Source organism: Meriones unguiculatus, chromosome 10, assembly GCF_030254825.1.
Source record: "Meriones unguiculatus strain TT.TT164.6M chromosome 10, Bangor_MerUng_6.1, whole genome shotgun sequence".
NCBI classification, from domain to species: Eukaryota; Metazoa; Chordata; class Mammalia; order Rodentia; family Muridae; genus Meriones; species Meriones unguiculatus.
This window is the reverse complement of record NC_083358.1, coordinates 11,522,091-11,540,273: the sequence shown is the minus strand read 5'-3', so window position 1 is coordinate 11,540,273 and position 18,183 is coordinate 11,522,091. Positions and strand designations below refer to the sequence as shown.

The following is an 18,183-nucleotide window of genomic DNA, read 5'->3' as shown; positions in this document are numbered from 1 at the left end:
CTCTGCTATGATCCAACCACAGGATAGTGAGACTGGAGGCCCTGAAGAATCTCCACTGTGCAGCCTGAGGTTCTGAGACCCCAACATGGCATAAACATTCCTAGTCTTGAGACTAAGGGTTGTGACTCAGCTGTGTATCCTCTCTGAGTGACAGCTGTCAGGAAGCTAAATGACCTGGGTGGAGAATTCATTCATTCATTTCCTTCTGTTATAAACAACTGGGAGGGGCCAGGGGAGCAGCTCAGTAGTAAAAAGTGCCAGCTTTGCAAGCATGGTGATCTGGGTTTGAGCCTCACAACCCACGTGCTAAAAAAGAAAAGAGAGCTTGTATACACTTGTAATCTCAGAGCTGGGAAGGCGCTGACAGGCGGCCACAGGTGGCCATGGGCTCACTGACCACCCAGCTTAGCTTAGCCTGATGGACAGCCTGGTAAGAGACCCTGTCTTAAACAACAAGGTGGACAGCACCTGAAGGCTAACAGCTGAGGCTGACCTCTGGCTTCTGCATGTACACAAATGTGCCCACACTTATATACATGTACCTACACATTCATTGCGAGCGCACACATACATAAAATCGACAACAAATAAACAGGAAGACAGTTACCCTGTGTCCTGAAAGGGGGTATTAATAGCTGTGCTATGTGTCACCATTAAGACCCCCACATTTGACCCAAAGACTTTGAGAGGGGCCATCTCCACTCACTATGTCTACCAATGCACAGGTGCCCGAAGTATCTCCACCCTCCCCCTAATAATTATAGACATTTCTGTGTAGACATAGAAATGTCTACATAACCAAAGACCCCACCGCCAGCCAGAAGGCAGAAGCAGTATGCAGCATGGGCACTGCCAGTGCAGGCCTTAATGAAAAAAAAAATAGGTGTCATTTTTTTTTTTTAATAAAAAAAAGGGGGGGTTGGGGTATGGATGGCAGCCTAGAGAGCAAAGCACGCCATTGGGACCGTAGACAAAATGTAGGCTGACCAGCTCAGGTCCACAGTTCAGAGGTGGAAATGAAGCTGAGTGGCAGAACATCTGTCTAGCATGTACAATGCCCTGGGATTAGTCCCTGGCATCGAGGAAAGTCACATTTCAGATATGTCAACAGTCATTTCAAAATATAAGCATGTCCTGGTGTTCCAAATGTTGCCAAGGCTATATTCACACTAAAAATAAAATCCCACATTGTTTGAGGTAAGTTTACCTGAACAGCCTGTACCTTCATTTGATAAATTTGGTCATCGTTGGCAGGTTCCCAAAGTGTTCATTCAAAGAGAAGCCAGACTCACCTGATGGCCTCTGCGATCCGCGTGCTCTCCTTTCTCCGGTCGCTGGACAGCCGGCCGATCAGGTAGGAATAGTCCAGGCCGCTGCAGAACACACTGCCCACTGCGCTGAGCAGCAGCAGCTTGCTGTCGTCGGTGGCCGCGTTGCACAGCGCTCGCCGGACTTCCTTCATGATCTGCAGGCAAAGGTGAGTTTGCAGAGCTTTGAATGTCTGAGAATCTCCCCAGCACGAAAGCACACACCCAGTCCTAGGAAGGAAACTTTACTGATCCAAAGCCTTCCAGCACCACCCTTGATGTAAGCAGAAGGATCAACTTGGAGATCCTGGGGTCACTGGTCCAGACCTGGGAGCCTGGTGTGGACTTGCTCAGTCTCTATGAACCTCTGCAGACCCACCTTAGGTATTTGCTGGTTGAACTCCTTAACAAAGTGTGGGAAAATAGTCCCATGTACAGCTTTGGTGAGCTTCATATGCCTCTAGATGGCTCAGTTAAAATTTTCTCTTGTTTTATTTCCCTTGCTCAGGGGTTATAGGTGGCCTATGATAGGGAACCTTTAGCATCGAACTTACATTCTGCCACATATTATCCAAAAGGTTGGGGACCTGCGGTCTAGAGTTCTTTCCAGGTAAGAGGTAAATGACAAACCCCCTGGAAGCTCACAGTCCTCCGAGGGATAGTGAATCCTGGACTAAGAGTGTTTTGTTCTCCCCTTCACAGGGAGCATCTTACTTGTTTGCCCCAGCTACACTGTGGTTTGAGCAATGATCAGAATGCTATCTTCCTAGCCCCTGCTGCATTCTTGCGATTACCACAGTGCCTCTCCCATATAGACATTCAATTCAGTAATTCTCACAGCTTTCGATGCTAACCTCAAACAAACAAACAAAAGACAAACAAAACCTGCTGTGTTCTCACACCTAGAGGCCTCTGCTGAAGGGAAGGCTGCCTCTAGAAGCAGCTCTGATAACTAAACCTCCCTCCTGTTTGGCTGTGGGGCAGCAGCGAGGGAGCTGCTCTCTGCACAGGAGAAAGAAGAGACTCTCTCTCCCAGGCTACTGCAACCATCACAGAAGCAGAGGCTGCAGCTGACGTCCGGCCACACACACTTAGAAGCAGACGCAGCACACAGGACCTCAGAGGCTGGCACCGGATGAACCCACACACCTGGCCCTCCACTCGTGCCAATCACAGCCCTGCCTTGAGTACTGTCCACTCATTCCACACAATTGCTCCCAAGAGCCTGGGCATTCAGGATGACCCACAGCGGTGTGGCTAGGATGCAAAGTGCAGGCTTCCTGGACAGGAAACTTGCACTGGAATCTCATTCTAACCGCTGTAGCCCTTCCTTCGATTGCTCCACTACCGTGTCCTCCACATCATAGTCAGAACAAGCTGCTTGAACTACTTCTGCAGGTGAACTTAAAACCCCAACACCAAGTTCTAAATTATAATACCACATGGGAGAGGAATCTTCAGATTAAAAAAATAATAACAACAAAGAGCTGTAGAAATAGCCATCTACAGAGTAGTTAAGAGCACATACTGCTCTTGCAAAGGACCCAAGCTGGGTTCCAGGCTGGCATGTCAGGAGGCCCACAACTGCTTAAGGCCCCAGCTCCAGATGCATGGCCTCTGAGATACTGCACTCATGTGCACAAAACCATACCCCGATGATGTTTATCTGTGTGTGTGAAAATAAAAAGTAAAATCGTTTAAGAATTAATGAACTGACTGATATGGAAATGGGATACGAGCTAGTGGTATCCCCGAGGCATTTCATAAAAAGAACACAGAAATGTTTTTGAGAGAAACTGAAACCTAAGCCACATGGGAATTTTACAGGAAAATAATCCCCATTGTAGATGAGTTCACACGCACACAAAAATGACCAAGCATTTGAAAAATATGAACTGACATACAAATGGGAGGAATAAAATAACTCTTAAGTTTGGCCTAAGAAACTACAACATTTTAAAATATGTTCAAAAGCCAATTAGAGGAAAGAGGGCAGGTAAACAATGATGACTAAGAGAGAATGAAATAAAAGGATTTAAGGAAAGAAAACTTATCCCATGAACAGCAGAGTCATGAATCTCTGTGTAGATTAACACCAGACTAAAAGGAGCTGGAGGGAGAATAAGCAAACTGGAAAATCTGAAATGGTTTTCGGGTATACATCAGAGAAACAGAAAACACAAGTAAGAGGGTAACAATAAGTGTAAGCAATGAAGGTTAAAGAGGTGCTGAAGGAGTGGCCTTCAGCAGTCACATAGAACAGGTGGAGCTGTATCTGAGATGAGCTGAGAATGGACATGGGTGGATTGCATTCTGACACATTTCCTTAGCTCCTGGCCCCACTGTCCAGGCCATCAATGGTCACCAAGTCTATTCATTGTTCATTGAACCTTTCTCTGACACTGTTTCTGTGTCTTCTTCCTCTCTAAGGATAGCGTGGTGACATCAAGACCATGGAGGCCGTTCCTTCCAAAACAAGCTCAGAGTCATCCAAGGAGCAAGCTTCAGGCCTTCGGAAACCTTAATGCCCAGGCATATGACTTAACCTTGCTGTGGGTTCTGGAGTTAGGTCAGAAGCATCTTGGGGGAAAGGGTTTAAGCCTATTTAATACAAGTCTGAATTCTGAACACCACAAAAAAGACAATAGAAAACAAAAATAAACTTCAAATATCTGGAGGCAAGAGAATGTTTTCCTCAAAGGTAAACTTTAGACCAGAGGATAGTTCTAAAGAAAACTAGCAAGCACAAGAGCAAGAGAAGAGAATATAGTGTTCAATGTGCTGAGAAAAACATCTATAGGACAAATTCTTCACCAATCTAACTGATCATTCAAAAGCCACAGTAAAAATTGAGTATTTTCAGTACAAGATAGGCATGTCATCCTTAAGATTCTCTAACCAAGCAAGTCAAAGACCTGTTCAAAATAAAAACTTCAAGTCGATGAAGAAAGAAATTGAAGAATCTATCAGAAGATGGAAAGATCTCCCATTCTCATGGATAGGTAGTATTAACATAGTGAAAATGGCCATCCTGCCAAAAGCAATCTACAGATTTAATACAATTCCCATCGAAATACCAACACAAGTCTTACAAACCTTGAAAGAAAAATTCTCAACTTCATATAGAAAAACAAAAAACCCAGAATTGCCAAAATGATCCTGTATAACAACAGATTGTCTGGAGGTATCTCCATCCCTGATCTCAAGCTGTATTATAGAGTAATAGTAATAAAAACTGCATGGTATTGGCATAGAAACAGAAAGGTGGATCAATGGAACCAAATAGAAGACCCAGAAATAAATCCACACACCTACGGATACTTGATTTTTGGCAAAGAAGCCAAAACTATACAATGGAAAAAAAGATAACATCTTCAACAAATGGTGCTGGTCTAACTGGGAGTCTACATGCAGAAAAATGCAAATAGATCCATATTTGTCACCCTGCACAAAACTAAAGTCCAAGTGGACCGCAACATAAAACCAGACACAATAAGTCAGTTAGAAGAAAAAGTGAAGAAGAGCCTAGAACTCATTGGCACTGAAGACAACTTCCTGAACAGAACACTAACAGCACATGCTCTAAGATCAATAATCAATAAATGGGACCTCATGAAAGTGAAAAGCTTCTGTAAAACAAAGGACACTGTTGTCAGAACAAAATGACAGCCTACACACTGGGAAAGGTTATTCACCAACCCTATATTTGACAGAGGGCTAATATCTAGAATATATAAAGAATTCAAGAACTTAAACAGCAACAAATCAATTAATCCAATTAAAAAAAGGGGAACAGAGCTAAACAGAGACTTCTCTGTAGAGGAATATAGAATGGCAGAGAAACCCTTAAAGAAATGCTAAACGTCCTTAGTCATCAGGGAGATGCAAATCCAAACAACCCTGAGATTTCACCTTACACCCATCAGAATGGCTAAGATCAAAAACTCAAGTGACAATACATGCTGGAGAGGATGTGGAGAAAGGGGAACCCTCCTCCATTGCTGGTGGGAATTTATCCTCTATAACCACTTTGGTAATCAATCTGGTGCTTTCTTAGACAATTAGAAATAGCGCTTCTTCAAGATCCAGCTATACTACTGCTAGGCATATATTCAAAATATGCTCAAGTACACAACAAGGACATTTGTTCAACCATGTTTGTAGCAGCTTTATTTGTAATATCCAGAACCTGGAAACAACCCAGATGTCCCTCAGTTAAGGAATGGATACAGAAATTGTGATACATTTACAAAATGGAATACTACTCAGCAATTAAAAACAAGGAAATCATGAAATTTGCAGGCAAATGGTGGGATCTAGAAAAGATCATCCTGAGTAAGGTATCCTAGAAGCAAAAAGACACGCACAGTATATACTCACTTATAAGTGTCTACTAGACCTACAAGATAAGATAAATATACTAAAATCTGTACACCTAAAGAAGCTAAGCAAGAAGGAGGTCCCTGGGTAAGATGATCAATCCTCAATCAGAAAGACAAACAGGATGGATATTGGAAGAAGGAGAAAACAGGAAACAGGACAGGAGCCCACCACAGAAGGACTCTGAAAGACTCTACCCAGTAGTGTATCAAAGCAGATGCTGAGACTCTTAACCAAACTTTGGGCAGAGTGCAGGAAATCCTATGAAAGAAGGGAAAGATCATGGGACCTGGAGAGGACAGGAACTCCACAAGGAGAGCAACAGTACCAAAATATCTGGGCACAGAGTCTTTTCTGAGACTGATACTCCAACCAAGGACCATTCATGGATATAACCTAGAACCCCTGTTCTGATGTAGCCCATGGCAGCTCAGTATTCAAGTGGGTTTCCTAGTAAGGGGAACAAGGACTGTCTTTGACATGAACTCAGTGGTAGGCTCTTTGACCATATCCCCTGAGGGGGAAGCAGCCTTGCCAGGCAATAGAGGAGGACAATGTAGCCAGTCCGATGAGACCTGATAACTTAGGATCAGATGGAAGGGGAGGAGGACCTCCCCTATCAGTGGACTTGGAGAGAGGAATGGGAAGAGATGAGGGATGGAGGGGGAATGGGAGAGATGAGGAAGGGGGCTAGAGATGGGATACAAAGTGAATAAACTATAATTAATATAAAAATAAAAATTTAATTAAAAAAGACTCAAAAATATAACTACAAAGGCATGGAGTTTAATCAGAAGAAAAGTGTATTCAGAAAGAAGAACTTATAGGTAAATCTAGATGACATTTGATGTGAGAGAGACAGGTGCACAGCAGAAAGAATGAATGGGACAGGTTTTGAGGAAAACCTGAAGGACCACATATGACAAAAAAAGGTGTGGTTCACACATTTGCATGACTGGCCTATTCTTTGTATCCCCATTAGCTTTAGCTGTCAAATTGACCCAACATGGAGAAGCCTCAATTGAAGAATTGTATAAATTAGCTGTGGGCATGTCTGATAGGGAAATAACTGTGGTGTAGGTGGGCACAGTCCACCGTGGGTGGCACCATTCTCAAGGTAAGTGCTCCTGATCTGTATAAGAAAGCTGGCTGAACATGAGCCAGAGAACAAGCTAGAAAAGAAGCATTCTTCCATGGTTTCTGCTTCCAGTCTCCTGTCTGGAGTTCCAGCTCTGATGTCTTTCAATGACTGACCTGAAGTATAACATGAAATAAACCCCCTTCTCACACTAAATTACTTTTGGCTTAAGTAGCTTGTCACAGCAACAGAAAGGGAACCTCAAACATGGTGAATGCCGGTGATGATGCTGGCTGAGGCCATGAGCACTGGAAGAATCAAAGCCGAAGGCGGCTACTTGGACCTTCTCCTAAAAGGAAAGTGAACAAGCCTTGGATTGTGGACCCTTGTTTGCCAGCTCAGAGGGGACTGTTCCCAATCCTGTGCTATACTTCTGAAAAGAAAAATGTCACAAAATATCTTCTGTTCTCAGAACTGAGTCAATGCACCTAATAACAAATGGATTTTTTACTTGTATAGTCAATCCACCCAATGACACATGAACAGCTAGGAGAAGAAACTCAACTGTCACCAGGAAAGGGTCCCTTCCATTCTGTTCACTAGCAAGAAAGGTGGGCTTATTATTATTATTATTATTATTAATTTATTCACTTTGTAGCTACCTCCCTCATCTCCTCCCAGGTCCACTCTCTCTCCCTGACCCTCCCCTACCTTGTGTTTATCCTATTATAATATGGCTAATATCCACGTAGAAGTGAAATTGGCAGGCAAGTGCATGGAACTAGAAAGGATCATCCTGAATGAGGTATTCCAGGAGCAGAGACACATGCATAGTATATCCTAGGCTTCATCTTAATGATGAGAGCCCACATAGGCCAGCCTTGGGTACTGGATCTCCTGCTCCTGAGTATCTGCGTACCTGCATGCGCCATCTCTACTCTCACAAGGAAGATGCGGTGCCATTGCTATAAACAGGTGTTATACACAGGCAAAGTAATTTCCCCTGGTAACAGAGATGGCAGCAGAAGTGGGGGCAGAATCCAGGTTGCTAGACTCCCAAATCTACATTCCTCCTCCAACCCCACCTCTTGGATCCAATGGGTTCTTTCTGTAGGGACTACTGTACCCAAGGTATCAGCTCCCCCAAGTCATCGATCCACTAAAATCATGACATCCCTAACTCATTCTTGTAACCAACTGATGCAGATCAGGAATGCAGCCATCAAAAACCAAGCCCACGGCTCGGTACATAGGGCCCCCGGGTACTTCAGATCAGTGGAGCACAGTGTGGCTTCTGGGGTGAGCGGGCACCCACTACCAAACAAAGCTGTTCCACAGAGACAGAATGAACTGAGAGGCGTCACCTTGTGTCAATTTATGGAAGAAAAATGATGTGCTTTTTAAAAGAGCTTTTAGAAGGTAGTGAAGTAGAAAAAAGATGCAGGGTCTTCTGTGGATGTGTCACAATGAGCTTAAAATAACGTGGGTTCCAGGTGTGCGTGTGTACCTGCTCCTGTCAGGGAGCCCACATTCCAGATTCTACATCGAGGCCCTGGCTGCTTCTGCCAAAGGAGGTGAGGAGCCCCTCCCCTCCCAATCCCACGCTTAGGGGAGTGGCAATAGCAACTACATACCTCATAAACCCCAAAGGGATCTGTCAACTCTTCCCTCAGAATCTGTCAGTCATTCCGGCTGTCACACCCACAATTCCACAGAAGAGCTATTGTTTATGTAAATCATATAAGATGTGCGGTCACAGCTTGAAGGACATGGCAACCCTCACCAGTTCATGGGCGTTCCTGAGGGTGCCAGATGCACCAGGGATACCAGCCCATCCTATCATTGATGAACAGGAGTTCTCAACCTGAGGGTTGTGACCCCTTTGGGGGTCAAACAAACCTTTCACAGGGGTCCCCTAAAACTGCAGGGAAACACAGGTATTTACACTACGGTTTAAAACAGTAGCAAAATTACAGTTATGAAGTATCAATGAAAATAACTTTATGGTTGGGGTCACCACAACATGAGGAGCTGTATTAAAGGGTCATAGCATTAGGAAAGCTGAGAACCACTGCTCTAGAGTGTGCCCACACGTGAATGTCTTGCCAACTCCCAGGGCTTCCATTGATATGATGGACAAGCAAGTGCAGGACCAGACAAGACCAGGGGAAGAAGGTCTGAAGTCAACTGTACTCCCTCAAAGCTCCTTACCTCAGGCGTCAGGGCATTGTTATCTGAAGTCTGGCTGGACAGAAGAATGTGGGTGAAGCCCTCTTCTTTCCGCACCACAATGTCACGAAATCGACAGTTGCTTTCATTCTGGCGGACGCTGTACCTGAGCCTCTTGTCAAAGACGTAGTCCTTCTCTGTCTCCAGCTTCCTCTTCACAGGGCTGTGCAGGTTCAGACCTCCATTGGTCAGGGCAGAGCCTTCCAAAACCAGATAAGCTAAATGAGAACCTAGCCTGTGTTATACCACATGAAATCAACCAGACAAAGCCTGGATTCCCAGTGGAAAATTCCAGAATGCCCAGGGCCCCTGTGCTCTGCTCTGATGAAGAGCCCAGGATATAAATGACACATTTTCAAATTCAGAAAACAATCTGGGGGCTTTTAGCAAAAGGACTCATTGGGAGGGCCTGATACAATTGTGGAACACATCTGTCAGCCGGCACTCTGCTAATACTAGGATTCCTAGCAACCAGGAACCCACTGAGCCCTGGGGAGGCAGTCCTGTCCATCGGTGGATACAGGTGACTGACAAAGAACCCTTAATAAAAGCAGGTACTAGCCACAGGCCTGGATCCAAGGTACCATGTGCTAAGCACATTGTGCCAACACTACCAGTACATTATCCCATTCAATATGAAAGCTACAAGTGGGGCTTTGAGTGCTCAATGAGTACTTGCCAGTGGTAAGGACCAAACAGGCAGGGTCCTCATGTTTTCACCTCTCCTCTCTCAAATGATTCATTTTTGTATTATAGTATTCACAAATAACTGGAGTGCGTTCACTAAAAAGACATTGTTTTAGTTTGCTTTCTATTGCTTTGATTAAGACACCATGACCAAAACAATTTGGGAAGAAAAGGGTTTATTTCAGTTTACATGTCTAGTCTCACTCCATTAATTGGATATAAAAGTCTTTAACAAGGGTCAGGCACGGTGGCACATGCCTTTAATACCAGCACTTGAGAGGCATGGACAGGCAGATCTCTGTGAATTCAAGCCTGATCTATATGAAATTCTGGGCCAGCAAGGACTACATAGCAAAACCTTGTCTATGTCTAGAAACAAATAAAGGGCTTTAATGAAATACTAGCTAATCATTTCCAACAATACAGAGAGAATTCTATGCCCGGAATAAGTGTATGAAGCTCACTCAATATCTGAAAATCAGTCGGTATAGTCAACCACACAGGGAGTCTAAAGATGAAAATTCAGACCCATCACTACATCAAAAGCATCTGACAAAACCCTGCAAGAGGCTGCATGCTCCCCTTGATAAGGAACATCAATAAAATGTCTACCATTTACGTCAGCCCTAACTGGGAAAAACTGGATGTCTCCCTTTAACACCCAACGTCACTCAGGGTACTCTTTCTCCTCAACTTGATTCTAGAAGACCTAGCTAGTGTATGTAGACAAGAAAAGAGCAATAAAAATTATAGACATTGAGAGGGAAGAGGGAAAGAAATGAGTTATTTACAGATGGCAAGGTTACTTAAACAGAAAGCACCAAAAAAACTGAAGGCCAAAGAAATCAGCTATTCCTGGAATTAATGAACAAATTCATCAAGCTTGCATGATACAAAGTTAATAAGCCTGTTAGTTAGTGTCCAATGTATCTGTAATGAACAAATAAAATTTGATATTTGGAAAACATTAGCACTCAAAATATAAACGATATATTGTTCTAATACATTATGTATGGGATCTGACGAAAGACACTGAAGTAGTTCTAAGTAAATGGTATTGTGGCTTCAGGGGAAACCTCCCCCATAGGCTCATGCATTTGAACACTTGGTCCCTAGTTTGAGGCCTAGTTTGGCTAGGTGGAAGCTTTAGTAGATGGGGCATTGCTGGAGAAAGTACACTGCCAAAGGTGGGCTTTGAGAGTCTGTGACCTTACACCATCTCATTGGCTCTCTCGGCCTCCTGTCATGATGAAACATCATCAGGCAGCAGCCTACTCCAGTGCTTGCTGCCTTGCCTTCTTTACCAATCCCGCTCTGGAACCTGAAACCAAGGTAAACTCTCCTTTTGATAAGTTGGTTTTAGCCACGGAATTTTATCACAGGGACAAAAAGTTACTAGTACAAGAAGAACGCTGTGTTCATGAATCAGAGCACTTAACATTTGTAAGATGTCAGCTCTTCCCAATTGACCTATGAGTGCAATGTAATCCCAGGTCAAATCCCAGAAACCTGGTTTATACATAGTGTCAAACTAGTTCTGAACTTTCTTCAGGAAGGGAAAAGATGCAGAACAGCCAAAAACAATGCTTCAAGATAAGAAGAGAGTTGGCACTCACCCAGACCCAAGTCTTAATAAAAAACCACAGTAATCCAGTATACAGACTTAGACTAATGGTTCACAACAGAGCACACATAAACAGACACAAATAGTGTCAAGACAGTTCAGTGGGGGAAAGGACAGCTTTTTCCAACAAGGTGTCCATCTGGAGAAGAAGGAGAAGAAAGAGAAGGAGAAGAAAATGTGAGCCTGAACACATTCCATCTGTCATAACTACCTGTCTACTTGACATACAGCTATAGGGACTTGGGAAGAGGGAACTCTCAAATGAAGAATTGCCTAGAACAGATTGGCCTATGGCCAAGTCTAAAAGAAATTTTTCTGAATGATAATTAATGTAGGAGTCCCAGTCCTCCGTGGGCAGTACCATCCCTAGACAGATGGAACTTAGCTATGTAAGAAAGCTAGGTAAGTAAGCGAGTAAGTGGTGGTCTTCCAGAATCTCTGCTTCACTTTCCTGCCCCCACATCCCTCAACAATCTTAACATGTATGACAAAACAGAGACCCTCTTCCTCCGAGTTACTTCTAGTCATGGTGTTCATCACAGCAAGAGAAACCAAACTACGACATCTTACGAGTGTGTGTGCATACACGCTCTCTCTCTCTCTCTCTCTCTCTCTCACACACACACACACACACTTTATCTCAGAATGGATTACAGACCTAAGTACAAGATGGCAAAATGTCTGAATTTGTCCTGAGCTTGGCAATAAATTTCCATATTCAACCTCAGAAAAATCAAGTGCCATGATATTTTTAAAAATGGGCAAGCTGAATGTTATAAAAATTGGAAACTCTTGTTACCCAGAGGGCATCTTACTTCAGAGACAATCCATACTCTGCATGAAATGTTTGTAAAATATATATCTGAGAGATTTTGTGTCCAAAATAAACAGAGGAGCAGTAAGAAAACAACCCAACTTAAAAGTAGGCAGGAGATCTAAAGAGCCAAAGCATCTTTTTTTTTTTTTAACCCAGGAGGGAAAATCCGGGGCACTCCAGGGTACACAGGGTGGACCCACTATTGTATGGAATAGCAGTGAGGTGGGGAATCACTGGTGAAGACAGGGCAGAAGCCACCCTCACTGCTCATGGCCACACGCGGCTTCACAGAGCTGTGGTGAGAGGTTCGCTCTTGTCTCTTCCTTCTCCTCTAAACCAATCTTTCTTTTTTCTTAAAAGTTTTTCTTTATCCTTAAGAATGTCATGCACATATTCAATGAAATATGATCATATCCATCACCTACTTCGCTCCTCCATATCCTCCTATACTCCTGCAGCATCCCACCTCCCCAATTCTCTCCCTTTTAAAGTTATTTTTGCTTGTTTATTGTTTGAGAATTTCATACATGCATGTAACATATTTACATAGGCCCTACTAAAATTCCCTCTGCTCTAATTACTCACCTATGTTTCGGTTTTGTAATATTGCTACTATATTACCACTTTTTCAATTCATGTGAGGTTTTTTGTTTTTGGTTTTGGTGATTTTTTGTTGTTGTTGTTGTTGTTTGTTTGTTTTGGTTTTTTTTTTTGTATGTTTGGTTGGTTTGGTTTGGTTTTTTGAGACAGTGTTTCTCTATGTAGCCTGGGCTACCCTGAAACTCCCTCTGTAGATCAAGGTGGCCTTGAACTCACAGAGATCCACCTGCCTGTGCCTCCCAAGTGCTGGGATTAAAGGCATGTACCACCAATGCCTGGCATGGAAACGTGGCACTCACTACTGCCAGGATGTACATTGGTGTGGTGTCACCCACTAGAGCATGGGAAACCTACAAATGGCCACACCCTCAAAAGAGAAGGATTCCACAGTGACCTGTAGACATCTCCATGTCTGCTGCCTTTGTGTTCTGCCAGGTGATCCTAAAATATGGCAGACTCCAGTCACTACGCTCAGAATACGATGGGGGAAATGTGATTTTAACACTGGTCCCAATCATAGAGCAGCCTTCACAGAACACCTAATGGACTCAAACGCTTCAACAGCATACAATAGATATCCAGTTCACTTTCTGCAAGCTGCAAAGCTAACCAAACCTCAAAAACCAAGTCACAAGGCAATAACCCTTTTCCTGCTGGCCAGCCTGCCTGCTACTAACAATGTGTCTATGAATACTCTACGGGGCTGGTGTCAACAATTTAACTTGAGTGCAGATGGAAAGAAAACAGAGATGTATTAGAGACTGCAGAGACATGTGTACCCTTGACAAATACATGCTTTTACAATACATCACCATGAGGTGATGATGAAGCAGGTTCCAGGAAATGCCTGGGAGTGAGTAAGGGACCAAGGATTTGAGAATGTAGCAACAGGTAAAATGAGAGAGGAGACTAATATTGAAGTTAGGCATCTGTGGTTGCTGGTTGGGAAAGGGTTATTGCAAGAGCCCTTTGACCTGGGGCTATAAATTGCTGTCTTCTTCCTATTTCTGGGGAGGACTTTTTGTTAGGAGCTTCTGGTGTCAGGTGGTAGGTAGTCTATGGCAGGGTGACCCCTGCAGACATGACAGGCTTGGTTCGCCTGAAGATTCACACGGGCTCAGACCTGGACTTTCCCCAGAGGATGAATGATTAATTAATTAATTGATTTAACTTTTTTCAATTTATTTACTTTACATCCCAAAGGTGCCCCTCTCTCCTTTCCTCCCAGTCTCCCCTTTCCCTTCCTTTCCCCTTTTCTTGCCCCCTTCCCCCCAGAAAAGGGGAGCCTCCCTCCTCCCAGTTTCAACCCTCCCCAGCACATCAAGCCACATTAGGACTGATATTATCCTCATCTCCTGAGGCCAGGCAAGGCAGCCCTGCGAAGTGATCCAAAAGCAGGCAATAGAGTCCACGTTAGAAACAGGCCCACTCCATTCGCCAGGTACCCCCTATGCAGACCAAGCCACCCATCAGCCACATATGTGTAGTGGACCTGAGATCTCATGAAACTGAGAAGATTCTTTAAGTCAAGAAACCCTGCCAATACAACAAAGTATCTCCACCAACCTTATATCAGACAAAGGACTAATATCCAAAATATACAAAGAACTTAAGAAATTAAACGTCAATCAAATAATCCAATTTAAAAATGGGGTACAGAGCTAAAGCAACAACAGAGGAATTTCGAATGGCTGAGAAGCATTTTAAAAAAATGTTCAGTGTCGTTAGCCATCAGAGAAATGCAAATCAAAACTACTCTGTGATTCAATCTTACACCAGTCAGAATGGCTAAGACCAAAAACTCAAGTGATCACTCATGTATACTATCATATCATCTGCAAATAGTGATACTTTGACTTCCTTTCCAAACTGAATCTCCTTGATCTCCTTTAATTGTCTAATTGATCTAGCAAGGACTTCAAGAACTATGTTGAAGAGATATGGAGAGTGTGGGAAGCCTTGCCTTGAGCCTGATTTCAGTGGGATTGTTTTAAGTTTCTCTCTGTTTAGTTTGATGTTGGCTATAGACTTGCTGTATATTTCCTTTACTATGTTTAGGTATGTGCCTTGTATCCCTGATCTCTCTGAAACTTTAAACATGAACGGGTGTTGTATTTTGTCAACTTCTTTTACAGCATGTAAGGAGATTACCATGTGTTTTTTTTTCCTTCAGTTTGTTTGTATGGTGGATTACATTTATAGATTTCCATATATTGAACCACCCCTACATACCTGGGAGGAAGCCTACTTGGTCACAGTGGATGATATCTTTGATGTGTTCTTGGAAACAGTTTGTGAGTATTTTGTTGAGTATTTTTACATCAATGTTCATAAGGGATATTGGCCTGAAATTGTCCTTCCTTGTTAGGTCTTTGTGAGGTTTAGGTATCAAAGTGACTGTAACTTCATAGAATGAGTTTGGTAATGTTCCTTCTGTTTCTATTTTATGGAATAGTTTGAAGAGTATTGGTGTTAGTTATTCTTTGAAGATATGGTAGAATTCTGCTCTGAAATCATCTGGCTGGGTTTTTTTTTTTTGTTTTTTTTGTTTTTTTTTTTTTTGGATGGGAGACTTTTATAAGTGACCCCAGAAATTCTACCTGAGAGCTCCTTCAGCTGATAAACACCTTCAGCAAAGTGGCTGGATACAAAATTAACTCAAAAAAATCAGTAGCCCTCATGTATACAAAAGACAAAAGGGCTGAGAAAGAAATTAGGGAAACAACACCCTTCACAATAGCCACAAAGGACATAAAGTACCTTGGTGTGACTCTATCCAAGCAAGTCAAAGACTTGTATGAAAAAAACTTCCAGGATCTGAAAAAAGAAATAGAAGAAGATATCAGAAGATGGAAAGATCTCCCATGTTCATGGCTTGGCAGGATTAACAGTAAAAATGGCCATCTTACCAAAAGCAATCTACAGATTCAATACAATACCCATCAAATTACCAACACAAAACAGACCTTGAAAGAAAAATTCTCAACTTCATATGGAGTGACAAGAAACACAGAATCGCTAAAACAATCCTCTACAACAAAAGATCTTCTGGAGACATCTCCATCCCTGATCTCAAGCTGTACTATAGAGCAATAGTAGTAAAAACTGCATGGTGCTGGCATAGAAACAGAATGGTGGATCAATGGAATCAAATAAAAGACCCTGAAATAAACCCACACACCTACAGACACCGACTTTTGACAAAGATGCCAAAACGATACAATGGGAAAAGATAGCATCTTCAACAAATAGTGCTGGTCTAACTGGATGTCTACAAGTAGAAAAATACAAATAGATCCACACTTATCACTATGCACAAAAAAGTCCAAGTGGATCAAAGACCTCAATATAAAACCAGACACAATAAACCTGTTAGAAGAAAAAGTGGAGAAATGATCCTTGAACTCATTGGCACAGGAGACAACTTCCTGAACAGAACTCAAACAGCACAGGTTCTAAGATCAACAATCAATAAATGGGACCTCATGAAACTGAAAAGCTTCTGTAAAGCAAAGGACACTGTTGTCAGAACAAAACAACAGACTACAGATTGGGAAAGGATCTTTACCACCCCTATATCTGACAGAGGGCTAACATCCAGAATATATAAAGAACAACAAATCAAGTAATCCAATTAAAAAATGGGGAACAGAGCTAAACAGTGACTTCTCTATAGAGGAACATCGAATGGCAGAGAAACACTTAAAAGAAATTCTCAACATCCTTAGCTATCATGGAAATGTAAATCAAAATGACCCCGAGATTTCACCTTATACCCATCAGAATGGCTAACATCAAAAACGCAAGTGACAACACATACTGGAGAAGATCTGGAGAAATGGGAACCGTCCTCCATTGATGGTGGGAATGTAAACTTGTACAACCACTTTGGAAATCAATCTGTCACTTTCCCAGACAATTAGGAATAGTGCTACCTCAAGATCCAGCTATACCACTCCTAGGCATCCATCCAAGATTGAGCATACAACAAGGATATTTGCTCAACCATGTTCATAGCAGCTTTATTTGTAATAGCCAGAAGTTAGAAGCAATGGAATACTACTCAGCAATTAAAAACAAGGAAATCATGAAATTTACAGGCAAATGGTGAGAACTAGAAAAGATTATCATGAATGAGGTATCCTATAAGCAGAAAGACACACATGGTATATACTCACTTCTAAGTGGATATTAGACATAATATAAGATAATCATACTAAAATCTATATACCTAAAGAAGCTAATCAAGAAGGAGGACCCTGGGTAAGATGATCAATACTCATTCGGAAAGACAAATGGGATGGACATTGGAGGAGGGAAAAAACAGGGAACAGGACAGGAGCCTACCACAGAGGGATTCTAAAAGACTCTACCCTACAGGGTATCAAAGCAGAGGCTGAGACTCATTGCCAACTTTGGGCAGAGTGCAAGAAACATTTTGAAAAAGGGGGAAATAGAAAGACCCAGAGGGGACAGGAGCTCTACAAGGAGAGAAAAAAAATCAGGACACAAGGGTCTTTTCTGAGACTGATACTCCAACCAAGGACCATCTACGGAGATAAACTAGAACCCCTGCACAGATGTAGCCAATGGAAGCTCAGTATCCATGTAGGTTTCCTAGTAATGGGAGCAGGGACTGTCTCTGACATGAATTCAGTGGCCTGCTCTTTGATCACCTCCCCCTAAAGGGGGTGCAGTCTTACCAGGTCACAAAGGAAGACAATGCAGACACTTCTAATAAGATCTGATAGACTAGAATCAGATGAAAGGGGAGGAGGACCTCCCCTATCAGTGGACTGGGGCAGGGGCATGGGTAGAGAAGAGGGAGGGAGGGTAGTATTAGGAGGGGATGAGGGAGGGGCTACAGTTGGGATACAAAGTGAATAAACTGTAATAAACAAACAAACAAGCTCAAGTGACAACACATGCTGGTAAGAATGTGGAGAAAGGGGAACACTCTTCCATTGCTGGTGGGAGTGCAAACTTATACAACCTCTCTGGAAATCAACCCAGCACTTTCTCAGAAAACTGGAAATAGTTCTACCTCAAGACCCAGCTATACCACTCCTGGGCATATACTCATAAGATGCTTCACAATACAACAAGGACATTTGCTCAACCATGTTAATAGCAACTTTATTTGTAATAGAAACTGGAAACAACCTAGATAGCCCCTTAACCAAAGAACAGATACAGAAATTGTGGTACATTTACACAATGGAATACTACTCAACTATTAAAAACAAAGAAATCACGAAATTTGCGGGCAAATGGACGGAACTAGAAAGGAGTCATCCTGAGTGAGGTAACCCAGACCCAGAAAGACACATATGGTATGTACTCACTTATAAGTGGGTATTAGGCCTATAGTACAGGATAACCATACTACAATCCACACCCAAAGAAACTAAGTAACAAGGAGGGTCCAAGAAAAGGTGCTGGAATGTCACTCAGAAGGGGA

General features: G+C 42.7%; 1 protein-coding gene across 1 annotated transcript in view; it reads right to left on the bottom strand.

The window, feature by feature from the left end:
• The window catches only part of Cdyl2 (chromodomain Y like 2), a 181,626-nt gene that overhangs the window by 21,601 nt on the left and 141,842 nt on the right, over window positions 1–18,183 (bottom strand). The window contains exons 3-4 of the mRNA XM_021638835.2: window positions 8,977–9,194; window positions 1,293–1,465 (exon numbers count right to left, since the gene is read on the bottom strand). Coding sequence (XP_021494510.1) covers window positions 1,293–1,465; window positions 8,977–9,194 — 391 coding nt within the window. The remainder of the gene's footprint in view (window positions 1–1,292; window positions 1,466–8,976; window positions 9,195–18,183) is intronic.